This window comes from Lepidochelys kempii, chromosome 9 (genome assembly GCF_965140285.1).
Source record: "Lepidochelys kempii isolate rLepKem1 chromosome 9, rLepKem1.hap1, whole genome shotgun sequence".
NCBI lineage: Eukaryota > Metazoa > Chordata > Testudines > Cheloniidae > Lepidochelys > Lepidochelys kempii.
In genome coordinates this window covers 103,107,328-103,121,797 of record NC_136388.1, presented here as the reverse complement: position 1 = coordinate 103,121,797, position 14,470 = coordinate 103,107,328, and the positions used below count along the sequence as shown (strand labels likewise).

At 46.5% G+C, this 14,470-nt stretch overlaps 1 protein-coding gene across 11 annotated transcripts in view; it reads right to left on the bottom strand.

Moving 5' to 3' along the window:
* TAF1 (TATA-box binding protein associated factor 1) overlaps positions 1-14,470 on the bottom strand; it is a 140,014-nt gene that overhangs the window by 71,947 nt on the left and 53,597 nt on the right. For all 11 annotated transcript variants that reach the window (XR_012160665.1, XM_073358674.1, XM_073358677.1 and 8 more), the window contains 4 exons: positions 12,655-12,796; positions 4,062-4,192; positions 1,478-1,558; positions 113-262 (listed from right to left, as the gene is read on the bottom strand). Coding sequence is in view for 10 of the 11 variants with exons in the window: in XM_073358674.1 (XP_073214775.1) it covers positions 113-262; positions 1,478-1,558; positions 4,062-4,192; positions 12,655-12,796 (504 nt within the window). In the remaining variant the exon portion in view is untranslated. The remainder of the gene's footprint in view (positions 1-112; positions 263-1,477; positions 1,559-4,061; positions 4,193-12,654; positions 12,797-14,470) is intronic.

Below are 14,470 nucleotides of genomic sequence, written 5' to 3'. Positions count from 1 at the left end.
TCTCATTCCCTCTGTCTGACATCCTCTCAAACCGCCTCCTCCTTACCCATCTTTATTCTACTTCTTCAGACTTATCCCTCTTGCCCCTCACCAGCCTTGGGAACACATCTACCTTCTGCTGTGTTGGTTTGTTAGGGATCTTCACATAAGAGAATCCTTCACCACAACCTGTAGGATCTGCCACACCAGTCACTTCCAGAAGACACTTCCCCTTCATAGCAGCAATGAAGGCTCGTGTGGTATTCCAAGGAGCTGTGCGCACCTGCCATAAAGGAGAGGAATAGGCCATCACACTTCTGTCACTCTCACCAGGGAGAGATTTCCACCCATTTTGGTTTTGGCCCTACCAAAATTTCAAGCAAATTAAACAGTTTTTACTAATGTTCTCAAGTTTAATTTACTGACAGGCCACAGTTTTTAACGGACATAAACTGAGTGAACCATGAACACACACATGATCTGTCCTCAGAAGAAACATTTATGTTCAAACAGCTTTAAAAATACAATGCAATAAATATAGACATCTGCATTCCCTGATATGCTGAGCCCTCCTGACCTGTGCTGTCACCTTAGCTCTCTCCTCTCCCAGGCACCTCTGCTCATGCTAGCACCAGCTGATGCCTCATGAACCCCTGCTGAACTATCAGATTGCATTACTATCTTTTTATTAGATCTAAGCTGATATACAGTCAAATTGAACCGCTTAGGGTCTGCAGTAATCTCCTTCGAGGATGGGACATGGATCACCACAGTCCTCTCACTACTTAGTCTCCTCTCTTTATCCTGAATATTTCTAAGACTGCCATCATCTTGGTAACTAAGCACTGAACAACCATTAACAATGACCATGTCCATAGAGTGGTCTATTCTCCACCTCTTTTCATGGTGATTTTCTTCTTGTCTTTCCAACTCCCAACTCAAATCCCCACCATGGACTGGTCAATGAGAAGATGCTGACAAGGCTCTTTTCCCTATGCTTGAGTGTCTGACCATAGGCCTATCTACCAGCAGCATTCCTGTATAGTGAGCACAGTTGCTTTGGTGGGAGCTGGGTGAATGGGGGTCTCAGATAATACAGTCCTAGCTATTACAACTAGTCAGTGGACTTCAGAGCACTGTTTTAATGTGTTCAGGCCATCCTTTGCTGTTATATTAGCTGTAGTTTTGGCAGAGATTTTACCTTCAGCCCCAGGACACTTAGCACATAATAGGCTAGTGCGGGGGTAGGCTTACATCCCAGTTTGCCACAACTAAGTATTTGTACAGGCAAGCCCTTGCACTGAGTTCATTTTGCAGAAAGGGGTGGATTCCTCAGAATAAAAGTGTGGGGAGGGGGGGAGAGGAAATCACGATTATACAATCCACAACCAAAAGAAAATGTGCTCTCTGTTTAAAAAAAGATTTTATTTATTTGCTACCAGACTAGAATACAGACCATCATATGTCTAACCCTTTCCCTGCTCTGCCTTGACAGTACCTCATCATCAATCTTCATCTGGAAGTCTTCTTCATTCTCTTCCTCTGGGGCAAAGAACGATTTTTCCCCATAACCTGCATCCTGTAGAGAAACAGAAGGAAAAATAAATAAATCAAACTCCCAAATTATAAAAAGGACCCATGAGAAAAGGAAAAAACGGAGTACTATGAGATTGACAGTCTCCAGCAGAGAACAGACCAAGTGTAGTATACAGAACACACTGTGGGGAGAGACCACCAGGAGATTAACAAAGCTGAAACATGGTATCAGCATTTGGACTAGGGTTACCGTATGTAGCGGGATGGTCACCTGCTGAAGGCCCAAAGCAGGTACTGGGGTTTCAGAGGGGCAGCCCAGGGTTAGGCAAAGGCAGCTGGTCTAAACCCTCCTTACCAATGATGAGTGATTTACAGTCTGCCCCAGTGAATGTGGGCTAGATGGTGACTGTCAGTAGCCACTGAGGCAAGGTGGGGATAGAGGGGTTGGGGTTCCCCTTGGTGGGGAGACCCAGATTGTGGGTTATTGCTGGGGGCAGAACCCTGACATAGAGGGGCACCAAGGTCCGGGAGGGACACGGGGGCCAGTGGCAAGCGAGACACCGGCCTGAAGAGGGTGCTCCAGGCTGGAACAGCTAATTCCCAGGATGACCAGCGCTGGTGAGTCCTCGCTTCACGACACCATATTTCAGGTTCCCTAAAAGAGGACACTGCCGGGGTGAGGGGGTAGCAGGTGGGGAGTCTGAGGAGGGGAGCTTGCAAAGGGGAGGAGTATTTGTGGGAGTGTGTGTACCAGGAGGGGGGGTTTGGAGGGATACTGGAGCTGGGGGGGGGGGTGTATACTGGGAGGGATACCAGGAGTGTGTACTGGGAAGGGGTACATGCGGCCTCACTCTTGAAGTGGGGGGCAGTCACTCCCTGTCGCAGTGATAGTGCGGCTGGTACAGCCCAGGATGCAGCGCCAGCCCTCAGTCAGCACCGCCCTTTGGGCCTCTCCCCTTCCCCAGGCCTGGGAGCTGGGGCTTGGGTGGGCAGGATCCGGGAGCTGGGGCTGCAGAGAAGGGACCAATCTGGGCACAGACAACTCTTTCTGAGCTGCAACTTCTGCTCACAAGAATCCTAGACATTGCCTCTTAACTGAAAAATCCATCCAGACAGAGGCACAGGATCAAAAAAAAAAAAAAAAAAAGAGGTCATGTCTGGGAAAACCCGGACATATGGCAACCCTAATTTGAGCAAACTCTGAAATCTTGACTTAAAAAAATAACCGGTTTTCAAAGCAAGTCCAGTGGCCCCCGTGCAGGCTAGCCCACTGGCTAGGCCTCCCACTCACTAATTCATTCTCCACACCCCTTCTCAGCCTCTGGGATGCCATGTCTCCACTAGATACTTCCTCACCAAGTACAGTAAGGGGACAGGGTGGGGAAACCCATCCAAGATGGTGGGAATCTAATGGTTCCCTTTTGTCATGTACACCTCTACCCTGATATAACGTGACCCGATAGAACGTGGTTCCTCCCCCACCCCCACCCCGGGGTCTGGGAGGCAGGAGCTGTGGGGGGGGGCACTTTCGGGGGCCCTGCAGTCCCAGAGTGGCCCAGGGGATTAGCGGGGGGGCCAGGAGCAGCACACTCCGCTTCGCTCGCCCCAGCCCCACCCATGTCGCTTGGGGAAGGGGGCTTGGGGAAAGGGATTCCCCCCCGCAATCACTAGCAGCAGCGGAAGTGAAGCAGCTCAGTCCCAGCCCACCAGCTCCCAGCTGCGGCGCTCCACTTCCCACCGCTGGTGAGTGCGGGACCTTTCCCCAACCACCACCCCCACCCCACCCCCAGCAACACGGCTGGGGCCAGGACAAGGAAAGCGGCACGGGCTGGGGCCGCATCGCTCCACGTCCCACCGCCGGTGAGTGCGGAGGGCATCTTTTCCCCAACCTCCCCACACTCACCAGTGGCAGGAAGCGGAGCAGCCCCGCCCCAGCCTGCTCCGCTCTGCTACCTCCCGTTGCCCCCCGTACTCACCTGCAGCGAAAAGCGGAGCATCCTTTCCCCAACCTCCCTGCACTCACAGGCGGTGGGAAGCGGAGAGCCGTGGCTGTGAGGTGGCGGAGTGGAGCCATGTTGCTCCACTTCCCGCCGCTACCAGTGAGTGCCTGTCGGGGGTGGGGGGTGCGGATAGGGGTCGGAGCAGTCAGGGGACAGGGAGCAGGGGGGTTGGGTAGGGGGTGGGGTCCTGGGGGTGATTAGGGACAGGGGTCTCTGGAGGGGGCGGTCAGGGAACAAGGAACGGGGGGGGGGGGGGCCAAAGCAAGTTCGATATAATGCGGTCTAAACTATAACGCGGTGAGATTTTTTTGTCTCCTAAGAACCGTATTATATTGGGGTAGAGGTGTATCCAGTTTCCTCTCTGGACATCTGGAAGTGCAGAAGAGGGTTTAGTTGTTTGCCCCAGAGTCAAGAGGCTAATCTACCAAAACTAAGGCAAAATTAGTCCCCCCATTAGGGAAAGTTGCACCTTGCTTCATTCTCCACAAAGAAAGAGTTACTTGTAGTTTATCAGTACATATCAGCTAGCCTGAAAGAGACATTTACCTTTAGCCGCTGTTCAGCTGCAATCATGCTATAATAGGCGCAGCACTGCTCTGGGGACACCATCGCTCTTATTTCCTCTTCTGTTGGTAATCTAAAGTCTGACTTTAATACCCACCAATTTGAGTCCATCCCTGAAAAATGCAGAGATGAGGAGGTTACTTACTTGTAACAAATAGAGACCATCCCTCAAAGAAGAAGGAAAGGTTACTTACCTGTAACTAGAGGTTCTTTGAGATGTGAGGTCCCTATCTGTATTTAACTACCCGCCCTCCTTCCCCTCTGCTTTGGATCTCTTGTATTCACGGTGGAGAAGGAACTGGAGATGTGATTGGTCTACCCTACCCTTTATCATCTTGGACGAAACCATGAGGCAAGCCAAGGGAGCACTTGTGGACAATGGATACTACCATTTTCAAAATCTCCAGTTTTGGACACATGGTGCACTTGCATAAACACTTAGTGGAATACAGATAGGGACCACGCTTCTTGAAGAACCTTCAGCTACAGACAAGTAACAACTTCTCCTTTTCTTCTCCTTCAACCAATAGTCCCTATTGTATTCCACTGAGCATGATTAACGAGCAATACCTAAGTCAGAGGAGGGTGCAAGGATGAGGATGGAATGGTTGAGCAGAGGACAGCAGTTCCAAATGAGGCATCCATCGCAGAGTTCTATACCAAGATGTAATGCATAGCAAAGGTATGTACTGAACTTCACGTGGCTGCTCTGCATATGTCGTGGAGGGGGGCCGTGGTTGATGCTTGTGGGCTCTTGTGGAATGGGCCCTCCCTCTAAGGGGTGGAGGCAGTCCAGATAACAGTGTAAATGTATCCCGAAATCCACTTAGAGTCTCTGTGTGGAGATCACCTGTCCCTTGACTCTTAACTATTGTAATAAACAAATCTAGGGGATTTCTTGATCAGTCTCACCCTCTGTAGATAGAAGGCCAAGGCTCAGCAGATGTCAAGGGAGTGAAGTCCACATTCTTCTTCTGAAGCATGAGGCTTCGGGAAGAAAGCAGGTAAGTGGATGGATTGGTTGAGATGAAACTGGATATGACCTTTGGCAGAAACTTCGTATGTAGGCACAGGGGGACTTTATCCTTATGGGAAATGGTGAAATGCAGGTCCGCATCCTGGCCCCAAGTTCACCTACCCTTCTTGCCAAAGCAATACCCAAAAGGAAGGTGAATTTCATGGAAAGGAGAGGCCTAGAACACTAAGCCAGCGGTTCAAAGCATTAGCATTGACAGAACTAAGTTGAAATCTCACTGGGGAGCAATAGATTGTACGGGTGGCAAGGTTCTGATGAGGCCTTTCCAAGACCTAGCAGTCAACAGGTGTATGAATACAGTGTGTCCTTCAATGGGGCGGAGGGGTGTGGAAAGCGCTACCTGCTGCCAGGTGAACCTTGACAGAGTTGAGGGCAAGACCCGATGCTTTCAAGGACAGGAGATCATCTAAAAGAAGGAATCTCCACCTCTTCTGGGTAAGCGCTTTCTTTTGGGCCCAGGAGGCAAAGCGTTTCCGCTTGGCCTGGTAGGAGCACCTCAGACTCTTTCCTGCCGCTTGGCCTGGTAGGAGCACCTCAGACTCTTTCCTGCCGCTTGAGAGGGTTTTCCGCACTTGGGTCAGGATGTCTGATCCCGCTGTTGTGTTGTGTTAGTAGCTCAGGAAAGGTGGGGGTAAGAAGTGGGGGATGGGTTGACATATGGAGAAGGTTGGGGAACGAGAACTGTCTGGGCCAGAATGGGGTGATCAGGATGACTGTTGCTCTCTCCCTCCTGATCTCATGGAGTACTCATGGAAGGAGTGGCAGAGCAGGGAAGGCGTAGTTTATCTGGTCCAACCAGCAGAATAGGAGACCATCAGCCTGAAAGTGGAGACTGATAGCCCCTCTGGAGTAGTATGTGCTGCATTTGTTGTTGGCAGGGAAGGCACAGAGGTCCCTGATCAGAGTCCCCCATTGGCTGAATATGTCGCTCACTATGGTATCGTGAAGTTCCCATGCATGATCAGTGACCAAACTTCTGCCGAGTGAGTCAGCAATCATGTTCTGAGTCCCCAGAAGGTAGGCTGCAGGCAACAGGATCTGTGGGCAATATATCAGTTCCATAGATTGACCTCCTCCACACACAAAGCGAGTGACTTCGGGGTCCCCTGTTGATTGGACAACACCAGCACTGTTCATTACATCAACCTGGTAAGAACATGATGGGAGCAGATGGATGGGAGAAATGTTTGGCATGCCTTCCGTACAGCCCAGAGTTCCATAATTTGATGTGCATCCTAGATTTCCAAGGGGTCATGTTCCCTGTGTCATGTGGCGTCCCATGTGCACTTCCCCACCCTACAAGGGATGCATCAGAGATGATCATCCTGTCTGGGAAGAAAGGGAACCCCCATGCAGATATGTCGCAGGTCTGTCCACCACTGGAGGGAGGAGAGTATCTTGGGAGGAAAAGTCAGCATAAGGTCCATGGCATGGGCAAGTGGTGAGTAAACTCCCTGGAGCCACATCTGGAAGCAGGGAAGGTGGAGACGAATGAAAGCGGTAACATATGTGCATAAGGCCACGTGGTCCAAGAGGGATACACAAGTCCTGGCTGGGACAGAGGGACTGTTAACTACAGTTCTTGCAGAGTCTGGAATCTTTCTATGCTGATGCTGACTCTGAGGGAAGAAAGGAGCCTGAGACAGATGGAGGCTGAGATACAGGCTTTGTCTCTGGATTGTGCTGCTAGGAGCCAGTCGTCAAGATATGGGAATTCATAACACCTGAGGTAGGCCGCCCTGATGAAGAAAACTTTGGTGAAGACCTTGGAGCAGTGCTGAGTCCAAATGGCATGACCCTGTCTTGAAAATGCTGAGGGCCTACTGTGATACAGGCGTCTGTCTATACGAAAATAACTGTCCTGCATATCTAGAGTCATAAACCACATGCCTTTTTCCAATGACGGGATGATGGCTGCTAAGGTGACCATAAAAAACAAACAGTTACCTACCATTCATAACTGTTGCTCTTCAAGATGTGTTGCTCATGTCCATTCCATTCTAGGTGTGCATGCGCCCACGTGCACAGTTGTCTGAGACTTTCGCCTTAGCGGTATCCGTAGGGTTGGTTGTGGCGCCTCCTTGAGTGCCACGCTCATGCATCAGTATATCAGGCGCCGCCGACCCTACACCCTCTCAGTTCCTTCTTGCCAGAAACTCCGACAGTGGGGTAGGAGGGCAGGTGATGGAATGGACATGAGCAACACATCTCAAAGAACAACAGTTACGAAAGGTAGGTAACTGTTTTTTCTTCTTCGAGTGCTTGCTCATGTCATTCCATTCTAGGTGACTCACAAGCACTATCTACAGAGGTGGACTTGGAGTTCATAGCCTTGCAGCTTGCAGTAGTGCCCTACCAAACTCAGCATCATCCCAGGCCTGCTAGGTCAGTGCATAGTGGGATGTAAACGTATGGGTGGACAACCAGGTGGCTGCCCTGCAGATGTCCTGGATAGGCACCTGGGCCACAAACGCTTCTGAAGAGGCCTGCAACAATCACCGGGAGCAGCATCTTCGCTTGATCATAGCAGAAGCGAATGCAGGCAGTGATCCAAGAAGAAATGTTTTGAGCAGATACAGGGTGACCTTTCATCTTAAGAGCCACAGCGATGAACAATTCGTTGACTTACGGAAGGGCTTAGTCCTGTTGATGTAGAAGCCCAGAGCCTCCTAACATCCAAGGCATGCAGTCTACGCTCCTCCTGTGACTTATGTGGCTTTGCCAAGAAGACCGGTAAGTAAAATGTCCTGGCTTGAATGAAACAGAGACCACCTTGGGCAGGAAAGCCAGGTGCGGTCTCAGTTGGACCTTGTCCTTGTAGGAGACCATATAAGGCGGTTCCGAGGTGAGCACGCGACACTCAGACTCAACGGGCCGAAGTCACCGCAAGCAAGAACGCAACCTTCCAGGACAGAAGAAGGAGAGAACAGAAAGCCAAAGGCTCAATAGGAGGAGCTGCGACAGCACCAGTTTCAAGTCCCATGGGGGAACAAGGTCCTTGACATGCGGGTAGAGGAGCTCAAGGACCTTGAGAAATCTGGCCATCATGTGCTGGGCGAAAACCAATCTGCCCTTGAGCGGCAGATGGAAGGCCGAGATGGCCGCCAAGTGGACCTTGATTGATGAAAGAGAAGCCCTGGAGCTTGAGATACGGAATGCAGTCTAAAATCAGCTACAATGACACTCGCTCAGGCCAAATGCCTTTATCCAAGGTCCAACAGCTGAACTGCTTCCACTTGACCAGGTAGATTGCTCTTGTAGAGGGCTTTCTACTTCCCAACAGGACCTGCTGGATATCGGCCGAGCACTGCTGCTCCTGCTCATTCAACTACACAGCAGCCAAGCTGTCAGGTGCAGCGCTGCCAGATTTGGATGCAAAAGACTGCCGTGATCTTGGGACAGCAAGTCCAGCCTGAGCAGCAGCTGGAACAGAGTCGCCACCGAAAAGTCCAGCAGCGTGCTGTACCAGTGCTGGCACGGACAAGCCGGTGCTATGAGGCTCTCCCTCACCCTGTCCTGCTTGGTCTTCAGGACGACCCTTGGGAGCAACAGCACCAGAGGAAAGGTGTACATCAGAGCCCCGACCAATGGAATAGAAAAGCATTTGACAGGGATCCCCTGTCCATGCCCCTTATTGAGCAAAAGATGTGGCATTTCCTGTTCTGCCTGGATGCGAACAGGTCCATCTGGGGAGTTCCTCACTTGCGGAAACTGGAGCTGACCACCTCCGGATAGAGGGACCGTTCATGGCGAGATGCGAAGGTCCTGCTGAGGCGATCTGCCACAGCGTTCTTGGCCCCTGGAAGGTGAGTGGCAATGAGGTGTATACTGTGTTGCTGACAGAGGTCCCAGAGCCTGAGGGCTACATCCTCTCAGCTACATTCCAAATCTCAATTATTCTAGTGTAACATCCAGTAATGGGAACTAATTGAACAAATCCCCGATATTAAAAACAAATTAGGGTTAGAGATGGATTTTCTGCTTCAATTATGTTTATCATGGTCAATGCCTTGAAGCTAACAGACTGCTGTGCCACGTCCTCCCCTGCCTCTTAACACTTAAGTTTCAAAAGTGTTTAATATACCAATGATGTTCCAATCAGGGTGGATAAAAATCAATGATTTTTTTTTCATATTTTTTTTTTATTTAAATCGGATTTTTTTGATAAAATGCTTTTTGAGGAAAAAACCTATCTAAAGATAGTTTTAATTAAGATATCTTTGAGCTATAACATATTTCATCATGGAATAGGGATTATAAATTCTAATTCTATAGTATGAGACAATATATTCATGTAATGTTTAAGAAAAGTTTTGTAAATGAGTTCCAACAGTTCATGGATTAGGAACCCAATCTTATGGGGTTCCAGGGGCTTTAGTATAGATTATTTAGGTTAATCTTTCTATCTACCCAATGGGACTCAGTGCTCAGTCTAAAAGATACCATCAGAGATGCTTAGTTTTGCAGTTCTCAAACTGTATTGGTCTCTCCAGAGATAACATGCTTGTTAAATACAAGAATGTTTTTAAATAAATGAATATATAGAGGTGAAAAATAACAGACCTCAACCCTATTGTCCCTCTACAAATCTGTGTACACAGTGTTAATCCCTTACCTCTCTCTAAAAGAGCCAAGTTTCAAAAAGTTCAATGAATAGAAGATTGTTGGGGGCAGAATAGATCTGGACAAGAAGAAGTCTGGAGATAAATGTGAGAAGGGAGGGACAGGCAGTAGAAACAAAAGTGAAACTGTTTGAGCAGCATATTCCAGAAGTGTTGAAGTCTTTCTGAGTGTAGCCTTCACTGATTTGAGATCTACCATACCATTCTCTCACTAGAAGGGAAAACCTGTAATGACAGCAGGCCGTAAAAGAGACCCAGTTTGGGAATATTTTAATGAAGTTCCTCTACCTGTGGGTAAGAAAGGCATGCATGCAAAATGCAAACAGTGCGACAAAGAAATGCAAGGTCTGGTTGCCCACATGAAACATCATGAGAAGTGTTCCTTCTCAGGAGGAAGCTGTGTTGAAGATGAAAGGAACATGTCTGAACATGCAGGATCTTCAGGTTGGTAAATTTTTTTTTATTTCATACTTCTTTCTTAAGGACTGCCTGTCCTCCTTCTGGACTATTCTTGAATTCTCATGTTTGAGCAAAAAATATAGTTGTTACTCTATGGTACTATCATTTTAGATGAAGTTGTGATAAAAAAATAATCAGCTGAAATAGGTAGATCTTCCTTTTACAATTTCACCTTTAAAGTAGTACTGAGTTTCAGTGAATGCAATGAGGAATACTCAATGAGCAGTATGGCAATAATAATTAAATAACTGCATTGACTTATTTTCTTTAGGAGAATCCATCCTCAGCATACAGGATTCAGAAGACTATCCACCTTCAAGATCACCATCATTTTCTATAGTTTCAGAGTTATCTGCCAATGATAGTGTTTCAGTCACATCATGTGTGTCACATAGCCACAGTATATCACCTGCAGCAAAAAGAAAAAAAAAACTCCATCATCCAGAAACAACCATAGATAAGTTTGTGATAAGAACCAGCAGACTACAAAAAGAGGTAATTGATGAAAAAATTGCCCAGTTTGTTTATGCAACAAACTCTCCTTTCTGAATGACTGAGAACCCACACTTCATTAACATGGTTCAGTCATTAAGACCAGGATACAGTCCACCCAACAGAGCAGATGTTCTCAAAACCTTAACTGCTGAAGAAGAGTTGGCTATGACACGGACATCCAGCAATCATCCCTCCATAATGCCAACTATAATAAACTTCAGAGCTAAGGGTGAATATATGTTTGCTGATGATGTTTTAAAGGAAGTCACAGCAGTGAACTGGTGGAAGTCACTTAAGAGCTTGGATTCAGAGGCTGTTGAAGTGATAATCTCACTTTTAACAGCAGTAGCTTCTTCTGCCGGCGTAGAAAGAATATTTTCTTCCTTTGGACTAATTAATTCCATATTGAGAAATCGTTTGGGACCTGAAAAATCAGGAAAGCTTGGTTTTCTTTTCCAGATTACGAACAGGAAAATAAAGGTGAAGACGACAGAGTTAGCTGCAGAAGCCAATATTTTAAGTTTCTCATGTTGACCTGGCTGACATAAGTGATTTTTTTTTTTTTAAATATTTCATTTAACTATTTTAGTTAAAAACTATTTTAACAAAAACAAACCTGATTTTAAAATACTTGAATGTTTAACTAAGTTCAAAAATTCATGTCTCTCTGGTGATGTTCTCCTCCTAATACAGCATTGCAAGAAAATCCTCCAAATATTAACGATTACTTATTGAATTGGAGATAGTTCACCTCCCAATGACTTCATAAATATCTGCTTCCATTACCTTTGGTAAATGAAATAACCAATCATTCATTTTCTGATATAGCTGTAAAACTAATCTGAAAAGTTTTCAAAAATAAATCACTTTAAAAATGTACAGTATGTACCTTCTAAAAATGAAACCTACATCTCTATCTCTGAGTTGTAAGGAATATGTATTAAGTTTATAACAACCAACAAGAATGCACTTTTATGTAGAAATCCATGATTAAATAGAGAGTCTTCCTGACTAGTGATTTAAATAATGATTTAAATCAAATCCACCCTGGTCCCAACGGCATTTATCCCTCTTCTCATTCCCCAACATCCCTATAAATCCACTTTTCTTCAGCCATCCAATATACAGCTCTACACTACTTCCTTCTTGCCTCTTTGTGTTTCTGTCATTCTGTATATGGTATTTGCTTGAATCAGATTGTCAAACTCTTAGGGCAGGGGCAAGAATTCAGTTTGCCTTTGTCTGTAAGACACAATGTGCATCTCCACACTCAGTAAAAATTTCTCTCAGTGCCAGCAGGAAAATGAGGGGGTTGTGTGCAAGTTAGTATAGAAAGTTCAGTGCCAGCCTGACAAATCCCTACTCCAAAGGGTTTACAACAGCAGTGGCCACTTTTGGCCCTCGAGATCAACTGTTTTAAGAAGAAAATTTGTATTTGTGAATTGAAAAGGTGTTTGCTGAACCAGGCCTTTAGGATTTTAAACCAATACATTCAAATCAGACTCATCACTACAAGGACGAGGTAAGAAGTGCCACCTCCTCAACTGCAGAGTACACATGGTTTGCATCAGAGCAGTTGCTGTCCCTTCTCAGCAGCTACCCTGTAGGCCTCTTGCTGCATTGCAGTGGCAGGAGGAGAGTAAGTAGTTGCTCCCTTGCCCCTTTTCCTGCCAAGCTGTGGAAGGCAAAGGCACAAGTTTGGAGCTGAACTGGCTCTGCTGAGCCTAGAGAAATAGCTGAAGCACTACTGTGGCCCCTTGACCTTTTTTAAATAATACGTTGAGGTCTCAGGCTGAACATCACTTGTTCACATTCAAACAAGCTAGAGAACATAAACAAGAGGTGGATGTGGCCTTTTGGGAAGAGGTTAGCGTTCAGCTATTTCTTGAAGGTGGTAAGAGGACGGCAGACTAAAAAGGTGACCTTTTTGAGTGATTGAGCTACATGGAAGGCTCTGGATTACCTGTGCGTTTAAAGTCAGCACATAGCTTTAGCCGCTTTCGAATGCTGCTCTCTGAGTGTGAAGGAAATGCCTTCTTGATATCCTCCATGCGAATTCTCCGCGGCCGGTCTCTGCTCTTCCAGAACAAGCGATAAATGAAGACCTAGAAAGCAAGCCAAGAAAATTGCTGTATGCTTTGTGTGCTGAACACTCATTGAATATGGAATTTATTATAGGCAGGGCTAACAGTGCTGCCTATACTTAAGAACGACCAACATTTCCCATCAGAAGAGCCACTTTCCGTTGCTTATAACTTTACCAAACTAACCATTTAGGCTTAAATTTTCCATGCCAGGTGTCTGCCTAAAGCTGAATTTTTTTTGGAAAATATCAAGCAAAATGGTTCAGCCATTTCCAAGAACAAGATTAATGAAAAATCCGATTTGCCCAAGTTAAAGAAAAAAATTCTTATGACTTTCATTAGGATCTCTAGAGTTTCTATACTTTGGAACAGGGACTTGATTTTTGACAGGAGGAGATCACCATGGTGTGAGGAATATGCCTTTAGCTGGTCCTGTGACTAAACATGCAAATTTGGGGAAAAAATGTTACAAGCCTTTGAAAAATCTCAGTTCATGCATGCTCCATACAGACTTGCTAATTTGGCAGCTAAATTCTCAAAGATTTGGGCTGCATTCAGCATGCTCCAGCAGGACCTTCCCTGCACCTGCTCTTCCCAACTTCTGTGGCACTTGCCACAGAAACAGAGCTCAGAGACCTTTCTGCTCTCAATATTCCCCCTGTTGGCACTTAGCAACCTGGCTGAAATGCAGAGAAGCCCCAGAAGGGGATACAAAAGAAAGATTTGGATGAAGAGCCTGCAGAGGGAAGGGAGAAAAACTGGGAATGGTTGGACAAGGAAACTGGAACAAGGATCCTCAAAAGGGCAGGGAGAGAAAGAGGGAAGAGGATAAAGACAAACTCTAATAGAAAGCCAAGAGGGGGAGACTCAAGGAAACTGGCTGGAGGGGAAAGAGCAAGAAGTGTCTGTGAGAACTCCCGCCCTTTCAGAACTAGGAATGGAACCAAGATTCCTGAGTTTCATCATTCCTCTGCTGTCAGCAAATATCTCTGAAACCTACCGGCAAAGTATGTGTCTCATCTGCCTCTAGTGGCTGGACCACACACAACCTCCTACTGCAATCAATCAGTTATTCTATAAGCTCAAATGGCAACAGTCTGTTCTTTGGACCAAAAGGTTTCAAACCTGTTGATTAACCATGTCGAAATCAAAAGATTCCATATGATGGAATTTTTTCAGTTTGCTTTTTTAAAACCTAGAAAATTACACATAAAAAATGTGTTAAAAGAACTTCAAAGATTGCAAAGTCAAATATACAAAAGCTCAGAAGTGCCAGAATTAAGGCTGCCTGTACTACCTTAATTTGGCCCCCTTGCGTATATGCATTATGACAGTCTTTAACTACATGATCACATACCATTATATCCATGGCTCCACTGCTTCATTCAGTGCACAGAATGAATGGTGCTCTGAGAATCAATCAGGATTATGTGGTGGTGAAGGAGGCTGTTGTCTATAGGATCCCTACCTCATCTGTTGCAGAAGTTGGAAGGTGTGTAGTAAATGAGGCAGGGGAATCACAGGGGGAGAAAATAAGTCTCCTGCTTAAGGCATCTGCATGCTGTCCTAGAGAACTGGATTCTATCCCTGCTTCTGCCACAGAGTTCCTATGAGATGCTAGGCACGCCACTTAAACCAAAACTTTTCATCAGTGGTCATTAATCGTGTTTCTCTCATTTTCTAGGTGCCCAACTT